The 18,951-nt window shown below is 38.0% G+C and overlaps 1 protein-coding gene across 1 annotated transcript in view; it reads right to left on the bottom strand.

Annotated features, from left to right (window-relative positions):
• Nucleotides 1-18,951, bottom strand: part of SRGAP1 (SLIT-ROBO Rho GTPase activating protein 1) — a 259,904-nt gene that overhangs the window by 67,017 nt on the left and 173,936 nt on the right. The window contains exons 5-8 of the mRNA XM_008684244.2: nucleotides 16,782-16,964; nucleotides 16,206-16,334; nucleotides 3,987-4,208; nucleotides 1,878-1,979 (exon numbers count right to left, since the gene is read on the bottom strand). Of these exons, the coding sequence (XP_008682466.1) occupies nucleotides 1,878-1,979; nucleotides 3,987-4,208; nucleotides 16,206-16,334; nucleotides 16,782-16,964 (636 nt within the window). The remainder of the gene's footprint in view (nucleotides 1-1,877; nucleotides 1,980-3,986; nucleotides 4,209-16,205; nucleotides 16,335-16,781; nucleotides 16,965-18,951) is intronic.

Here is an 18,951-nt window from a genome sequence, read left to right as displayed (position 1 = left end):
ATCAGTTTATAAGGACACTGCCTCTCAACATTATGCCCCTAAGGGCATACATTAAGGGTCAAAACCTTAAAGGCCTGCAGAGGCCAGACAGGCAACAGAAATGGAATAGTCCAAGGTAAGAAAACTGGGAGCTGAATGACTATGGTGAAGTGGAACTCAAATACCCCAGCTTTTCCCTTCATGAGGCGATGCAGGGTCAGAGTTGCCAGACTTGTTCATTTTCAACAGGCCAAAACCGTGGGAGCCAAACAAAACAGGTCTGTGGGCTGCCAGTTTTGACCTTGCGTACAACACATTATTTTCCTAGAGTTTAGAGACAGTTTCCAAGTAAAACAGCAGGAGGATACACACACACACACACACACAAATTGGAAGTCACTAGATGTACAAACTGTGGATCTATTAGGATCCAGTAAACTGCATTAGGCAAGTATTTTGTGATGCCTCGCCAAAACCCTAAGCTCGAAAACACCTCAAGAAGAGTAATAGCTTTGGAAAGGCTCATTTGTGAGACTTTACACAGTGACTGAAGCCTTAATCACGTGGTTGTATCTTAAATACACACGTGTGAATAAGGGCTGGTTTGGTTCTGCTAGAAAGAACGGAAGCCAGAAAGCTGCAATGGATTTTGACCAAACTAGACTGGTCTAGAAACACACCACTGTTTCTTAACAGAACCAAATACATGTTCACAGAGTTCATAACCTCCCGTGGGATTAAAACAAAAAAGGGTACCAAAGTGCATTCTGGTAATTCATTTCCTCAAGGTGAATTATTGTTATTGTTTTTTCTGTCCCACATTCCTTCCTTTCAGGAATTGTCTCTAGAAATACGTATTTCTGTTGGAGCTGTCAGTCAAAAGGGCTCTATGCATGAGCACAACATCCGATCCATGAAAGAATCCCATTTCTTGCATGTAATGGCTGGTCCGGAAGTATGCATGGTTGAAGTCATGCCAATAAAGCATCTGAGTTCAGAGATAAGGACCCTGGGATGGGGTGAGACGGCAAGTTACCGGGACCATGTATTTGGGCTATCCCAATATGAGGGAAAACAACTACCAACACATGCAAAGATACAACTTCAAAATGGTGGAAAGAGAGATTCCTGATAATATCATCAGAATACAGATCCCATCATGCCTGAGGCTATGCAAACATTGACCAGTAAGTAAACTTTCTAACTTGAGTTAAGTTTGATTTGGGCTCCTGTGATAACTGAGAGCCTTAGAAACATTTGTGGTTCAGATTTACTTAAGGAGAACGTGGATCCAATTAAATTGATTTCAGAAACAAGCAGCTGAACACTATGAATGCTTTCTGGCTCAACATATATTCATAAATTCACATTTTATGTTCTGTCCACCTAAAGCCACTAATATCAGCAAATAAACAGTTTCCTATTCTCATTCAAGGACTATTTTAAAATATGATTTCTGTACTAATTGTAACAGTAATGCCATGTTTGGTACCAAAAATCTAAAGAATACAAAAAAGCAAAGAAATTACTAATTTCAGAAGTTAGGATTAAATTATTAACATGTCACTCAAGTTTTATTTCCATACTATTGTACATTCTTGGATACATATGTTGAATTTGATCATTTATGGGAACTATTTTCAGTAGGAATTACAAATCTAAAGATAACGTGTGTTTACATGTGTATGTAGTGAATCCCTGGTACAGGATTCATCTCTGGTAGAATACAAAATCTTTTTATCTTCGACAAGGGGTATTTTAGGAACCATGATTTAGCTGGAAACGCATGATGAAGAGATTGCTTTTGGAATGTTAAATATGCTTAGGTCATGTGACAATGTCTTCCAGTGTACATTAGAATTCTGATGACTTGTGGGGCAGAAAGCATGCTCGCTCACCTCCTCATTCTCGATTTTGAGCGTGGCCAGTCGGGACTGCAGCTGCTGGTACCTGAGCATGAGCTCTGCCTGCACCGGCTGCTGGGCGCTGACCTGACACACCTGGTCGGGGGAATCAGAAACCGCAGTTACAACAGGGCTGTCGAGCCGGCCTCCAGAGGCACGGGTTTCCTACTTAGATGCTGCATGAGTCACACGGATCCCCTCAAGATTCCAACGGCATCTTTACTTTTAATAGCCGCCTCAAAACTTCAGTGTTAAATACGGACTTGCTACATAAGTGGCAAGAGCAGAACACAGCTGTGTGGCCTGGATACCATGGGGAAGACAGCAGCTGCAGGAAGCTTCGCTCTAAGAATGAGGCAGTTGCTGGAGAGGGAGCTCTGATGCTGATGTCTCACTGGCGGAATCCGGAATGACTACGGGGCAGAGGGCAGAGTGCAAAGGATGACCCACATGAACCAGACAGGCAAGAAGAGGGGCGGCAGCAGGGCCTACTGGCTGCAGTCAGACAGGTGACTGTGCTAGGTTACCAACCCTCAGCTTCTTTCTCTGTGAAATGGCATACGAAGATTTCCTACACCGTGGGGTCCTTGTGGGGACGAAGCGAGCTCATGTACAGAGAGCACTGAGAACACTGCCTGGCACATAGTAAAGACTCAGAAAATGTAACTATTAGCATCTTTCAACCACGGCTTGCCTTCCCACTATCAGCCAAATCATGGGATTCACCATGAATGTGAAGAGGCCACTTCTTGTGGTCTGTGGCAGAAACATATTTTGGCTGTGATCTCAATTACGGTCAAGGTCAAAATTAGAGCCTTTTAATTATATTATATTTAGTTATATTTAAATTGTACCAGAAACAAAGTTTCTTTTCATTTTCCTTGTCATAGAAATGCTCTTGGCACATGGGGGTTTCCTTTTATGGAGTCCCCAAAACATCATCGAGATTATTGCTCCCTGGCAGAACTGGCCATAAAAAAGGGGCAACTGACTCATTTTATTAAAAATAAAAAAAAAAAATAAAAAAAAGGAAAAACTACTAACCCAATTGATGTCACTTCTCCATGATATCTTATCATCCTATGTTTGACATACCCATCACTGAAAAATTATAACAGTAATAATGTGGTTTTGGAAACATAACTCTGGGTGGGATAAGCCACTTGCCTCTCAAATTCATGTGCTGTTGGCATAAAAACCGCTTACCATTTCTTATCGAGTAATTTACTCTATCAGATCAAGCAAATATAGAATTGGGTTAGAAATACAGCAGGCACACACATATCTTATAAATCTTAACACTAAGTGTCTCAGAAAAAAACACGACATTAAAGAAATCTGTCACCGCTATTATATCTATTTTTAAAAACATACTGTCACCACAATAAGCTAAAATTGAGTTTTTAATCTATGAGTATTGTTCTGCACAGCTGGAAGACCAAGTGCTATATAGCGTGCTCATTAATTGGTTCTTCTTGTTTTCCCGGCCGCAGACAATAAAATATACCACTGCAACTTGTATGCAGCTTAGATGGATTTTCTTCCTTGGGTAAAATAGGACAGAAAGCTAAATTCATATAAAGAACCTAAGATGTATCATTTCTAATGCTCATTTTACCAGTTTGGAGACAACTCGAGTCTTAAAAAAAAGTTTTGCATTTTTTCCCCCTCTCTCCCATGCTCCTGTCATTCACAATCATTTTTCTTCATGGGGATCTTTAAACGAAGATTACAAGAAGTCTTTAGAGAGATTCTCTTGGGCCAGCAAAATGTTTCATTTTGAACTTAAATTTGAATATCTAGAGGTGGAGGAAGGACTAACTATCCTGAGACAGTGTACTGCTTACAACCAACCGAGTTTGTACATAGGTTTGGCCTCTGTAGGCTTGACCCTTGCTTTAAAAGGTGGTTGTGGCTGGTGTGGGGGGGGGGTGGCGGGGGAAGGCTGTAGGGGCTGATATTTGGATACAACGAGCTAAGATGCCATACAAAGGCAGGAGAGAGAACACACCTGGGTATTCTGACAACTCTTGGGTTATAGCAGGTGAAGAGTAACTAATGTAGGTGAAAAGACAATTCATTAGTTTTAAAACAATTACTGACCTCATCACCCATGTGAGACTGAAACTCAAACTTCATTGGTGGACAGAACGCAGCAGGGTACATCTCCATGAATCTCTGCTTATCACTCCTGGGCTCCAAATTGTCAACTGCATTCTCAATAATGTCTAAGCCTTCATGTCTGGAAGTTTCAAGATTATACTCTGCAGAGAGATATGTTCTCAGGGCTCTGTTCAGACTTGCATGGTAGCCAAGATCACAGCACTTAAAAAATAAAAGAAAACCACATATAAAAATTAACTTAAAATGGATCAAAGACCTACATGTGACAGCAACAACTATAAAATTCTTAGAAGAAAACATAGGAGTAAACCTTCACGATCTTGCATTAGGCATTGGTTTCTTGGATATGGCATCAAAAGTACAAGCAAAAAAGAAAAAAAATAAATTAGATTTCATCAAATTTGAAGACTTTTGTGCTTCAAGGGCACTATCACGTAAAAAGATAACCCACAGAATGGCAAAATTTTTTGCAAATCACATACTGATTTAAAAAATTTGTATTCAGAATATATAAAGAAATCCTACAACTCAATAATGAACAGACAAATAGCCCAAATAAAAATGAGCAATGGAATTGGACAGACATTTCTCAAAAAACATATACAAATAGTCAACAAGCACATGGAATGATGCTCAACATAATTAGTCATCAGGGAAATGCAAATCAAAACCACAATGGGATACCACTTCACACACCCTAGTATGGTTATAATAAAAAGGACAGATGACAGGCATGGGGGAGGATGTGGAGAAATGGGAATTTTTTTATATGCTGTTGATGGGAATGTAAAATATTGTAGCCTCTTTGGAAAAGTCTGTCAGTTCATCAGAGAGTGAAACACAGAGTTAACATATGACTTGGCAGTTCCATTCCTAGTAATATATACAAGAAAAATAAAAACAAATGTTCACAAAAAGAAATTTGTACGTGAATGTTACAGCAGCATTATTACTAATAGCTGAAAAGTGGAAACAATCTAAATGTCCAACTAAAAAATAAACAAAATGAAACATTATCCAGTCATAACAAAGAAGTAAGTACTGATACATGCTACCACATGTAGGATCGACCTTGAAACGTTATGTTAAGTAAAAGAAACCAGCCACCAGAGACCACACCTTGTAGGATTCCATTTATAGGAAATGTTCAGAATAGGTAAATCTATAGATATAGGAGGTAAATTAGTGGTTGGTAGGGGATAGAGGAACTAGGGGGTGGTGGCTAAGGGGTATAGGACTTCTTTTTGGAGTAATGAAAATATTCTGTAACAGATCGTGGTGATAGCTACACAAGTTTATACTAAAAGCCAACTGTAGATTTTTAATGAATGAACTCTATGGTATGTGAATAATATCTCAAGAAAGCTGTTAAAAAATAAAAGCAGCAAAAGCAAATACTGAAAGGAAATAATGAAAAAATAACATTTAAACTTGTTCATGATTACTGATACTATGATTAATTGAAATCCTTATAGGACGCAAACACACTAACTGTAATATTTTGGATTTGTATAATTTACTGATGACTCTATAATACTCTGTACTCTTTCAGAAGTGAGAAGAACAGGTTTGAATCTGACAAAAAAGTTCAGGAATGTCTTCTTTCTTATCCTTAGAATAAAATTTGTAAACACGAAATGACTGCCAAAGTCCTTTTATTGGATATAGAATTTAGGGATTCTTAAATCTTCATTCCCTTTAATTTGCATTTGCATTTATTTTTTCATGTTGTATTTTAAGAGAATATAATTGAAAAACTATAACTCTGGATATTGAAAGAATTTTAAATTTGTACATAGAAGTAATATAAATCTCTTAAAGAGGAAGTGGTTTATAAAGGTACAAAACCAGGTCATCCCAATATTGTTCTAATGCAATCCAATCAATTCAATTTGATTCAATTCAACCCACTAATTGGGCATCTATTAGGTGTCTGGAAATTTTGCTAGGCTCCAGGAATATGAAGACTGGAATACAGTAAAACATAATCTCTATTCTCAAGAAATTTGAATATAAATTGTTCACTTTACTAGTAAGGGAGTAGTAGAGGGGCACAAAGGAAGTAACCTCTGTACAAACGATGCATCCACCAGGACATGAACCGTCAGATCGGCCTTTATGAAGGCACACATTCAATCTCTGACTTGTCCTTAGAAATGTCAACATATTTAATTTGACTTTCACCCTCCAATTTCATAATTATTAAATTTGGGATTTTTCTATAGAGATATTCTAAAATCTGGCTATTCAAAGTGTGATCTGTAGACCATCAGCATCACCTGGAACTTGCTAGAAATGCAGAATCTTGGGCCTCAGCCCTGACCTGCTCAATTAGAATCTGAAGTTAAAAAAAAAAAAATTATAGATGATTTACATACACTGTAAAGTCTGAGAAGCACCATGCTAAAACATCGATTAAAAAAAGGTCCCGTAACCCTGTCCACTGGGAGTGCTATTTCTCCAAGCAGGCAAGAAAATCAACTTGAGTAAATATAAGTTGATTTAAAACAGCAGAAAGAAGCTGCCATATGACAATTGCAAATACTAGCAAAATACAATTGTGAAATGCAGCAGTTTCATCATTGGTACATTTTCAGTGGAATCAGCTGCACTCAAATACAGAGAATAATTTCCAGTTAATTAAAAAACTCTAGTCTCAGATGAGCAAAGTCCTCTTTTATTTCTTTTGCTCCTCGAAATTCATAAAGGTTCTGTGTAGCCATTTTATACACATCAGAGGGACCGAAAAATTATTCTACCTTTCAGTAACACCTCACCTTGTGCAAACATGAATTGGTAAAGGAAATGGCCTCATTTCTTTGAAATGTACTAGTGATTCAAAACACCCCACTACTCTGATAGAAGACAGATTCGGCTTGATTATAATGAAGCAGATCATATAAGCTGCTTTACTTTATGAGTACTGGATCCCAATGGGAGTTAACAGAAAATTGATATTGGGGAAAGAAACAACCTAGGAAAAAGACCCCCCTCTAAACTGAGTCTCTTTCCGGCTCAGAAAGGAAGAAAGAGAGGAAGAACAAAGGAAAAAGAGGAAGAGAAATAAAGAAATTCAACCCCAACTACCTAATTGAAGTAGAGTTCGGAAAAACACATGCTAAGTTTTTATTATTCCCAGACTTAAACAGTTTGCTCCCAAAATTTCTAGGAGTTGCTTCTTTCGGGGAGTACATGTCAAAATTACAACAGCGCTGTGCATACCTCCACACTCAGTTCACCCCAGTGGATTAGTAGTGCTGGACCTAGTAAGGTAGCCTGCTTTCGCTGGTGGTTTCCTAACAGGCTGGGGAGAAGTATGCATGTGGCTTCGCATCCAATCCAGAGGACCCCCCAGGTGTCTTCTGGACTTTGAATGCTATACCTCATGTGGAGGTTTCTGTGATGAGCTTGATGGACAATTTCCTTCTCTGATCCCTACGGGAGCTCAGCCGTCTGTAAAGTCACTTAATTAGCATGATTCTGTTACTTCTGATACGCAATGTTTTCTATGCTCTAGGATTTTCAAGCATCCTGGACTTTAAAAGAAACACGAATCAAATTCTTATTCAAGGTCTCCTGAGATAGCAAGGCCAGTCACAGGATCATCTTTTTTCTAAACTGGATGCTAAAATGACACTGGGTATGCTAAGATTCACGATACTTGGTTAAAAGGCCTATAGTGATTCTATGGAGGTTATGAATTATTAATGACAATATGAAAAACCAGCTTCTGCACAGAGTTGAGTTATAACCCAAGTGCATTTAATGATGAAAATACTAAGAGACCAATAAGATATTTTATTGATGGATGAAAAACTGAACGGATACATAACATTATGGATTAAAACTGGGGAAGAAACGAGTGTTGGAAGTCAAAGGGTATTTTTTGGTTTTGTTTTGTTTTTTAATATTCTAACAGATGTCAAGATATATCCCACTAGGTATTGTAAGTCTAAATCGTCACAGTAAGCTAACTTCTTTAGGCAAAAGGGTTGCAAATAGTATCAAAAACAAAGATGAAATTCAGGTTTTGAGGACTGTGACAAATACTTCGACTTGTTTAAAAGGCTGAGAGGTCAGGTGAAATACACTTGATGGTTATACAGTCATGTATAAATGGATCACAGCTATTCAGGGAGAGAACTTTTTGTTCTTTGTTTGCATAAACTCTTATGACATAAGAAACCCAGTGGGTAGAAGGTTGATCCCAGATGGGAGTGAAGATAATGGAACTCCAATGGAAACAAGTCCCACATACGTGTTTTCAGAACAGTAAGAGCCAATGTCATTTGCAGGCCAGCCCTGAAAGTGGCTGGAGGGCAGCCCCGAGCTCCTATATGACTGCAGAACTAAACAGTTGTCATGAGAATGGAGAGGGAAGGACCCCTCTGCAGAAGTATTCCACCTTAACTTCATCATTCCTACTTCCATCTGAGAGGCTTCCTTCTGGGTCCTGGGTTCCATCTCTGGCTTTTCATTACTAAAATTTGGCTCTGACCATTCCAGAGTCATGGACTTGGTCTACCCCTTGTTTTGAGTCTTTCCACAATAGAGCAACCTGAGCAAACGAATACAAAACCAGAGCTTTCACAGAACCACGGCTGGGCTTTCCGAGGACCAGAAATAGGTAAGTTCACAGCTTTTACTATAAACGAAGACAGCTGATTTCTCCTGAATAAATCATCTTTGTCCCTTACTATTTTCCTCTCTAGCTACTCAGTGCTTCACCTCAGAAACCACAAACTTGTTTTGTGAGAGATGGGCATCTCATGGGACTGAACTGGGTATTTAAAATTCTACAGGCATCTTTAACACACCTGCTCTCCTGTCTGGATGCCTGATGGTCCATAAAGAGCTGACAATTTAATTTTTGCTGCTGCCTTAATAACCATGGCCAAACACTCAGCAAAACTTGTTTTGAGTTTCTTTTGCACAACAAAAAGGTCAAAATGGGACATCGAAATGGATACAAAGTAGGAAACAGGAGGAGAAAGGAGGCTGCATATGCCTGAACCAATGAGTAGGACCAATAATCATTTGTGGCCTAAATGCTGCTCCTACTCCCACAGGCAATCATTTCTCTCAGAGGAGCTGCCACCAGACGCATTTCTCCCCAGGCCAAATCTCTATAACTACCCTGAATCAAATCACAGAGGAGAGGGAAGAAATATAGCAAGCCCAAACAAACAGGTCGGCTGGTAAATGCTATGGAGAAGATAGAAAAATAGGGAGTGCTGGGGGAAAGGGTGTTGTTCTTTTATACAGTACAGCTGGGTGCAACATGAATGAGAAGAAGGAATTGGTCTTGCAAAGCTCTGGAAGACTGTTCTAGACAAAAAGTAGAAAGGCCCAAGGCAAGAAAAAACTCACTGGGTCTGGGGAACAGAAAGGCCAATGTAGCCAAAGCACGGTAACTAAGGAGGAAGTTGAAGAAGAGGACACGGAGCGGCAGGTGGCCGGCCCGTCAGTTCAGAAAGGTCTTGGTGAAGAGTTTAGATTTTATTCTAAAAACAAGGGGGGGGGGCCTTTGGAGGGTTTTAAAGAGGAATCAACAGGTCTAGTTTATTTTTTTAATACACTGGCTGCTTGGGAAGAGAATGGATTACTGATTAGAAGGTCTTAGTGGAAGCTGGGTGACATCTCAGAAAGCTAAGTGCAGGCAGGAGATGAAGAGCTTTGTCTAGGGGACAGTGCAAGGAGCAAGGGACAGCAAGGATTGGGATATTTAGGAGGTGACAGGACTGGCTGATGCATTTATATGTGGGAAATGCAAGAACTGGATTTTGGGTTTGCACAAATGGGTGGAAAGGTGTGCCACTTACTGAGGTGTGAAAAATGGTTAAGAAAAAGTTGTTATGTGTGTGGAGTATGAAGACAATAGAAGCAAGTGGGTATAAAAAGTTGAGTGTATGACAAGTGCGTGACATCCAGTAAAGGATGTCCAGTAGGCAGCTGGACATACAAATCTGAAGTCCTCGATGATGACCCAGGCTGGTGCTAAAAATCTAGGAGCCATCATATAGTATTTAAGGCAAGGAACCAAGAGGTAGAAAGCCAAGAATCATGCCTTAGATGACTGTCAACATTCAGAGGTCCAGCCAAGATGGAACACTGAGCACTGGAGACTTAGGGCGGCCTGTGCGGCCTATGCTGCAGGTGGAAAACAGGTGGGTGCAGTTTCTTTTAACAAAAGCCCACGGCATCTCCACTGGAAGGAACTTTTAAAGCCATCTACTTCAGTCATCCAACTCATTTCAGTTTTTAAATACGCCTTCAATCACAAAGGGATAAAAACACATAAATCAGTTTACATGATAACTACACTATCCTAACCCATTTACCATGATCTCTCTATCATCTTCCTAATAAGAGTTCAGGCTGAATGGGACTGTAGTACTACAATTCAGCGGGTTTTCATGGATAAATCTAACTACCATTATGTATGGGGATAAGTCAAATTAATTAAGAAAAATAACTCTGAATAAGTTGCTTTTTAATTAAACACATGTCTCTAGAGACAAATGGATAAGGCTAAAAGCTTTAGGACAGCTGATTACTTAGACATGATAGAGTAAACACGGCATGGAGTATATGATGTAATCTAATTTCAATTTCATTCTGTATAAACGGCTAATAAAATACATGACAGATATCTTTTCCAAGAAAATGAGCTGCAGTAGGGGATTATTCTGTTGCAGTATTCTACAACAGTTACAAAGATTTATCCTTCAAACTCCAAAGTGACCTGCAAACTTCCACAGGGAGTGGCTGGAACCCTTTGAAACTCTACTAAAAGGATAACGAATACTTCATTATCACTGGGCAGTTGCTCTGGGACAAAGCCCCAGTGGACTGCTGCTGTTGCGGACTTTGTTTCTCTGAATGCCTTTTGAGGGTGGGTAGGTGTGGAACTGGACTGAAAGAGGCTACATTACCAGTTCTTGTAGAATTCCAGATATACAGAATGCTGAATTTGATGGCAGATCTAGGATTATGAGAAATAAGACTTGTACTGTCCTCTTAGCAAATCATAATCACTTGAAAATCTCAGCATTCAATTACAAATATTTGTTGCCTGCATGATTTTTCCTCTGGGTTGTAATGCTTGTAATGCACACTGATTCTAAACAGAATTAGTTATGGTCTTTTTTTGCACTTATTGTTGGAGATATTAATGATTACAAATGTGAAACCTGTTATTTATAAAACTACAATCTATTTTCCTTTATAATTATGCCTTTATATCCCCAAACTAATTAAATTTCTTTTGGCCAATATTTGCAATATATTTCTTTTAATTTGTATTTACTCTTTTTAAAAAAGATTTATTTAAGAGAGAGAGAGAGTGCCTTTGAGTGGGGGGAGGCGGAGAGGGAGAGAGAGACTCTTACGCAGACTCCTTGCTGAGCTTGGACCAACTCGGGGCTTGATCCCACAATCCTGAGACCACAACCAAGCCAAAATCAAGAGTCTGACATTCAACTGACTGACCCACTCAGGTGCCCCAAATTTGTATTTCTTCTTCAAGTGACATAATAAACATCCTTTTTTGTTGTGAGATTAACTCTCTGTTCTACTTCCCACCTGATTTCAAACTAAGAGATTGTTACTCTACACACTAAAATTTACCTAGGACTTTCTTCCATATTATTAATTTGTACTTTAAAAAAGCATTTTGCTGACTGAAGTAAATTATAGCTCAGATTCGAGTTCCAAATTAGTAAATTTCCAATTTAATAGGATCTAAACTCAAGAAGTTTTAGAATACCTGTAGTTTGTTGCAAGGGGCAAAAGCTTAACTATACGATGGAGTCATCAGAGTCCTATCACCCCAAGCCAGAGATCAGTTTTAGTGTCACTACTGGTGGGTTAAGACACAGCAACACCACCATGGTGTAATCTGTTGCAAAGTGCTTAATTTGAATTCATCAAGCCCTTACATAATGTTTGCTTTGTAGGAAACATAGGCAACAGAGAAACAGGCTAACAGACACCACAAAGAATACAGACAAATACAGAAGCTGAGATGTTCTGAGGAACAACTGCTCATGTCTCCTCAACAAGGGACTTTGTTAGATTAAAAAAAAAAGAAAAAGACTAATGTAACACATCACCCAGATGCAATGTCTGATGCTAAATTTGGTCTAGTCTAGACACACTAGCTGTGAAATATTTTTTTTTGGGGGGGGGATCATAAATAGGAATATGGTCTGGCTATTAGAGTAGCTAAAATTTTCTGAAATGGAAAGATGGGGGTCAATGACTGAAAAAAGTAGGTTAAAAAGCTGTATATAAAATATGATTTCATACTCTTCTGGTATAAAAATGTGTATATACATGGACACAAAAAAAGTCTACAGGGTAACAGTGATGATCTGGGGTGGTAAGAATGTGATCATGTTATTTTTGCTTGTAATTTTTTTTCTAATTTCCTACAATGTACATGTACTAATTCTGTAATAATAAAAGACCAGTTTTAAAATACAAATGCTAGGAGTGCCTGGGTGGCTCAGCCATTAAGCATTCGCCTTAGGCTCAGGGCAAGATCCCAGGGTCCTGGGATTTAGCCCAGCACTGGGCTCCCTGCTCAGCAGGAAGCCTGCTTCTCCCTCTCACACTCCCCTTGCTTGTGTTCCCTCTCTCGCTGGCTGTCTCTGTCAAATAAATAAATAAAATCTTTTAAAAAAACCCAAAACAAAACAAACCCAAAACCAAAACCAAATTCTAGGGGCCTGGGTGGTTCAGTCGGTTAAATATCTGCCTTTGGCTCAGGTCATGATCTCAGGAACCTGGGATGGAACCCCATGCTGGGCTCCTTGTTCATCAGGGAGTCTGCTTCCCCCCCTCATCTCCCTCTGCACCCCCCCCCATGCTCACACCCTCTCTCTCTCGAAGAAATAAATAAAATCTTTAAAAAAAATAATAAAATACAAATTCTGTGGAAAATCTGTATGACTGTTTTTTTATACCAATAGATCCATTCATCATAGTCTATCATAGGAAATTTATAAGAAAAGAGAGAGACTATTGACATGAGTAGAAACAAAGGGAAACTGGAGGTGTATATAAAGAAGGTCTCAATTTGAGTTCTTATTTATATTGCTTTGATTCAGTCAAGGCACATTTAGTATCTTCCATGTCATTTTACATATAAAACATTAAACATTAAAAACATTGTCTTGACTTTTTCTCATTAGAGATATAACAACTCTTCCAATAATTATTAGATAGCTCACTATAAAAGTGATTTTGCTAAGTAAGCTTACAAAGCATAAAGGATTCTAGATGCCTTTGCATAATAATCAGTCTTTCTTTTGCACAAGGAAGGGTCGAGCTTAATGGTTTCTAGGATCACCACTATATATGCAAATTACATTCCTACAAAATAAGCAGCCATTTTAGAAGGTACACATTCACACTCTGACTCCCTTAAAAGTGAGTCAATGAATGCATAATTTTTACTAAGAGAGGATTCAATTTCAGTTGAATATGACAACAAACCCATTTTTTAAAAATTTATAATGAAGTTGTATTATTTGAGAATTACTCTCATTTTGAATTTAAGGCTGATCTTTTAAAAGTCCAACCTCTCTTAAAATTGAAAATTACTGGATATATTTAACCATCTTATTTACATCAGAGTTAATTAGATTTGGAGGTTAAGAAGTCTGAGTATGAAGCCTACTGCTCACTAGCTGTGCCTTCGACAAGCTATCCAGCCTACATAAGCCTCAGTTCTTTGATCTATAAAGTGTAGAAAATAGTATTTACCTCACGTGGTTTGCAATGATTTGATGAGATTACACTTAGAAACCTGCCTGTCACATAGTAAGAGCTCAATAACTATCCATGACAATGATGAGGACTCTCCTGAAATGTTAACCCTGTCCCATGGCTGCCAATAGTATTGAGAATGCTATTGTTGTCTCCACACAGATGACCAACAGGCATCTCCGTCTTACCACGCTTGACAGAAACACTGCTCCTTGCCCTTGGACCCGCGTCTCCCCATGGTCCCCACCACAGTAAACAGCACCACTGCTAACCTAGTTACTCAGGAGGGGAACTGAGGAGTCTGTTTATCCTTCTTTTCACCTCCTGTATCAAATTCCTATTCAGTATATTTTGAATCCAACCAACCACTTCACAGGTCTCTTGCTACCACACCAGTCCAAGCCAGCACCGTCTCTAGCCTGGACAACTGCAAAAGGCTCTAGATATAGCTCGCTGTTTTCACTCTCATCACCTCCCTGGGTCTGTTTTCCACCAGATGCCAGAGTGAGTCTCTAAAATGTAAACACGTGATGTCACTTCCCTAAGTAAAACCCTTCAACGGCTTTCTACCACACTTAGAACACAATCTAAACCCCTTTCCCTGTCCAAAGACCCTAAAGTAAGTGGGCTTCTGCCTACATTCTCTACCAGAACCTTCCTCCTCACTTACTCTGCTCTGGCCATAATGGCCTCCTGCTTTGCTACTTCTTGAGCACCTCGAGCTTGCCAAACAGGCCACTGCCTCTACACCTGGAGCCTTGCCAGTCCTTCTGTATGTGGATCCCTTCCCCAACGAGGCATGTGGCTCTCCAGCTCACTTCTCTGCTCAAATATCAGGCTTTTCCTGAATGCCATCAAAAGAAGCACTCTGATAGTGGTTTTATTTTTATTTATAGCATTGCCACTACTATATAATGTGTGTGTATATGTAAATATGTTTATGAGCTGATGCCTCAACTAGTACATAAACTCCTTGCAGACAGGAACTTTGTTTTGTTCATTGTTGGATCCCTATCATCAAAAACAGTGCTTGGTACCTTGCAGGTGTTAAAAAAAATACTTTTCAATACATGGAGACTTTTCCTTGTGTTAAACTGGCTTGGGTCTAGCCAAGTACTCCAAAAATAAGCCCTTAACCAAAAAATAAGCAAGTAGAGTAGTTACAAAGAATTAGTTCTATATTCCATATACTTTACAGAATCCCTACAAATGTAAGTTTGAAAACAGGGGTCATAAAAAATAGTTCATTTTTATTCAGAAAATCTAGTAGTCTAGCAGAAAAAATTCATTTCATCAGAGTGCTAAAAGAAAATTAATTACTTGATTAAAATACTTGTAAGAAAGGAAGAGAAAAAAGTTTTCTCTGGTTTTATTTATTAAAGGGTTCTATATAAGGAAATTATGATAGTATGAGATAAAACTGTTTTTAGACTCAAAAAAGGGCTACATCAGGAGTAATAAACTAAAAAATAATTTCATTATTTAACAGTTCTTTCACAAAAGTCCCAACCTGTGGCTCTAATATAGCTAAATCCATGAGACATTCACCATAAAAATAAAGTTGACTCTACCTACTGTATATCTAAATGATGATACTATGAGCCATAGGAAAAAAAATTATCATATCTCAAAACCGTTGAATTCAATCAACACAACGCATTGTATTTACATGAGTAAATTTCCAGGAGATAACTCTCTGAACCTCCATCACTTTCCTGGGCTTTTCTTACAACACATTGCTTTTTTTCTTTTATTTGCAAAAATGGACGTTTTTAGACTGGGATTTCTGTCTGTTTCACCTGTGTGGTCTCCTACGGTGCTGGACGTTTTCCGAGTGAGAGAATGATCAGAGGGTTAAAGCTGGGGAGTCATAGCAGTAATCCCTACGTGGATGGAATAGTGCACATCGTTTAATCGGCAGAGATTTTTTTTTTTTAAGATTTTTATTCATTTGAGCGAGAGCGAGAGAATGTGCGCACATGTACGCGTGCCCAAGAGGGGGAAATGGGGGAGTAAAGGGGAGGGGCAGAGGGAGGGGGATAAGCAGGTTCACCCCTGAGCAGGAAGCCTGACACAGGGCTCAATCCCAGGACCCTGAGATCATGACCTGAGCCGAAGGCAGACGCTTAATCGACTGAGCCACCCCTATACTTGGAGAGTTCTAAATGAGCCCAATTACTGCTTCTGATAGCATATCCTCGGAGAGAAAGTACAGTGTTAGATAAATTTATAAGCGTGGTTTAAGTCCAATCTACTTTGCTTACAGTATTTACCACAACTAGGAACAAAGCGGTTGGAAAAGTGAGTGACTCTTGATCTTAGGGTCATTAGTTCGAGCCCCATTTTAGGTGTAGAGATCATTAAAAAAAAAAAGTTACAACAATTTAAAAATATATGGAAAATATAAAAATTTCAAGTACTTACGTCAATTAAATCTGAAAGATCATGAATATAATACTTGAAAACTGAGGCATTGGTTGCTTCAAGGGTTAGGAGATATTCATTCCGTGCCTTAATCGATTTTAGCTTATTTTCTGAATACTTTGCTTGTCTCTGGAAATGAAGATGACCCAGGTATTGAGAAAGACAACAAAGTATTTAGTCAGAGAAACAAACATGACTTTCTACTAATCTAAACAATGTATTCTACATATGCCAACGACCTTTGAAATCCTCTGAGGAAAGGACATTTTGGATCTGATTTAAATAACTAAAAGTATGCAACAATGTATTTGGGCTTCAGGCCCAACTGCAAGGAAAACCCTTTGTTAATATTCAGGTTGTCCATACTGAGTATGGAGGACTTGGCATTCAACACTAAATGATGTCCAGCTGTTAGTACATGATTTTTATGTTTCTTAAACATTTTTTATTCCCGTGGGAGGAAATGCGTATCATTTCACAATAATTTACAAGGTGGGTCTATCAGTTATTACATCAGTGTTCTTAGTATTGTCACCTGAAGTGAGGACAGAAAGACTCTGTGATTTTTTTACTTACTTTTTCTTTCATTTTTTCAATTTTCTTTACAGAGCTTCGCCGCTGATGTCTCTCTTCCAGTCTGATATGAAAGACCGGATCACCAGACCTTCCGATTTGCTTTTCTTCTTGTTTCTCAGCCTCTTTCAGCTTGCTCTCTGCGCTGATGCTCTCTGCATGATACATATGGTATGTTTTCATCACCTGTGAAAATGTGACCCAAATTGTTACAAGATGCCTGTCTGTAACTCCGAGAGGGAATGGAAGTCATTTCCTGAGGAATATGTTAAAAATATCACCTCCCAAATGGCAGGGGGAGAGTCAGATTGTTAGTCAAATAGATGAATTATGGACTATTGCTTCTACGTAAAGCAAAGAGAAATATGCAAATTCACCTGCCAGGAAGAGGCACTTAGGGGACAGGCTTTGATGAAAAAATGATTTAGAGTCTTATGCATGCTTTCAGTGCACTTGAAAAGTTCCCTTAAGCTTAAAAGTGTTCTCTAAAATCTCTGCATTATTAATCTGCAGAATAAACCATTACTCATGGATAAATTTTACCCCAGTTTTGGAATCTAGAAAACTTCAAAGTAGTACAGCTTTCACTAAAGAGTTTTGTTTTGTTTTTTTTCATAGAATCTATTGGTCAAAATACAAAATGTAAATATTAAGGTTCATACACAGTTTCAGTATAAAAAAACTTTTTCTGAACACAAAGTGATACTTTATGTTCGATGTAGAAAACATATGACACAAAAAAGAAAATAAAAAGCAAGCAGAGATAACCACTGTTAAGATTTTTGTACAGACATTTGGTTTTTTTCCTATGAAAACAAACGCACACACTCTCTCTCATTTGCAAATGACTTATATTTCCCCCTTTAAAAAATTTGTACTGGGGCGCCTGGGTGGCACAGCGGTTGGGCGTCTGCCTTCGGCTCAGGGCATGATCCCGGCGTTCTGGGATCGAGCCCCACATCGGGCTCCTCCGCTGTGAGCTTGCTTCTTCCTCTCCCACTCCCCCTGCTTGTGTTCCCTCTCTCGCTGGCTGTCTCTATCTCTGTCGAATAAATAAATAAAAAATCTTTAAAAAAAATAAATAAAAAATAAAAAATTTGTACCATATTGTATTAACAATTTTTAATCTCCTATCTCTTTTTTTCACTTAATACATCAGAACACTTTTCTATATCAATAAATATTCTTCTAAAATAAAATTTTAAGGGCTGTATAATATTCCTTTATATGACTGGAACACAGCTTGACTAATTTCCTATTGTTGAACATTTTAGTATATTTCAACTTTTTGCTTTATAAATGAAGTTGTGCTGAAACCCTTGATATATATCCTATCTTATTTCTTCTTTTAGAAATGATACACATAAGTTGCATTTTAATATTTTTAGGAATATATAGAAAATAAAATTTTGTAATGTACCCTTTCCATGTATGCTGTAAACTTACATAAAGAATTCTCAATTTAAAAATTTAAAAAATGTTAAATCCTTAAACATTTTGGTTATATTATTGTCACAGAAATATTTAGGCACAAAGTTATCACATTTCCTATGGTACATTTTCTTCTTTTTAATTTAAATTTTTTAAATTTTTATGGTACATTTTCAGAAGGAGAACTGCAGAGTTAGACAATCTGCACATTTTCAAGGTTTTTGACACATATTGCCAATTTAACACTCTGTTATTTTGAAAAAAACTTGACCTATATTTATTTCCTAAAGCATTTAGAAAAACATGGATGCTATTTTAATAAACATTTTTTCAAATAATAAATGTATTTACTCTTATAATATCTATCATATCTGTATATAATCTCTGTACTCATAGAGTAACAGTCACAGATTTTAAGATTTTACCTGAAAATCAGTTTTCCAATATAATTTCAATCTCCTTTATCAGCAGAGTCAGACATCTGGGCCATTTCTAAACCTTGTTTATTTTAAGCACAATTATACAGCTTTAAAAGAGACAACGTAGGTAAGGTATATGACTCCAGTTCAAGAGACATATCAAGGAACATACTAGAACTTAGCACCCAATCATCAGTGATGGCACTTTCCCATAAATTATGTCAAATTCCCATCCACATAAAATGGATCTTATTTCATTTATAAATAACCCATAAATTATTCAGAGCCAATTTTATAACTGAAATGTAGTTGTTTAGAAGAGA

This window comes from Ursus maritimus, unplaced genomic scaffold, assembly GCF_017311325.1.
Source record: "Ursus maritimus isolate PB19 unplaced genomic scaffold, ASM1731132v1 scaffold_21, whole genome shotgun sequence".
NCBI lineage: Eukaryota > Metazoa > Chordata > Mammalia > Carnivora > Ursidae > Ursus > Ursus maritimus.
The sequence above is the reverse complement of the archived record's forward strand: the minus strand, read 5'-3'. Positions and strand labels throughout refer to the sequence as shown.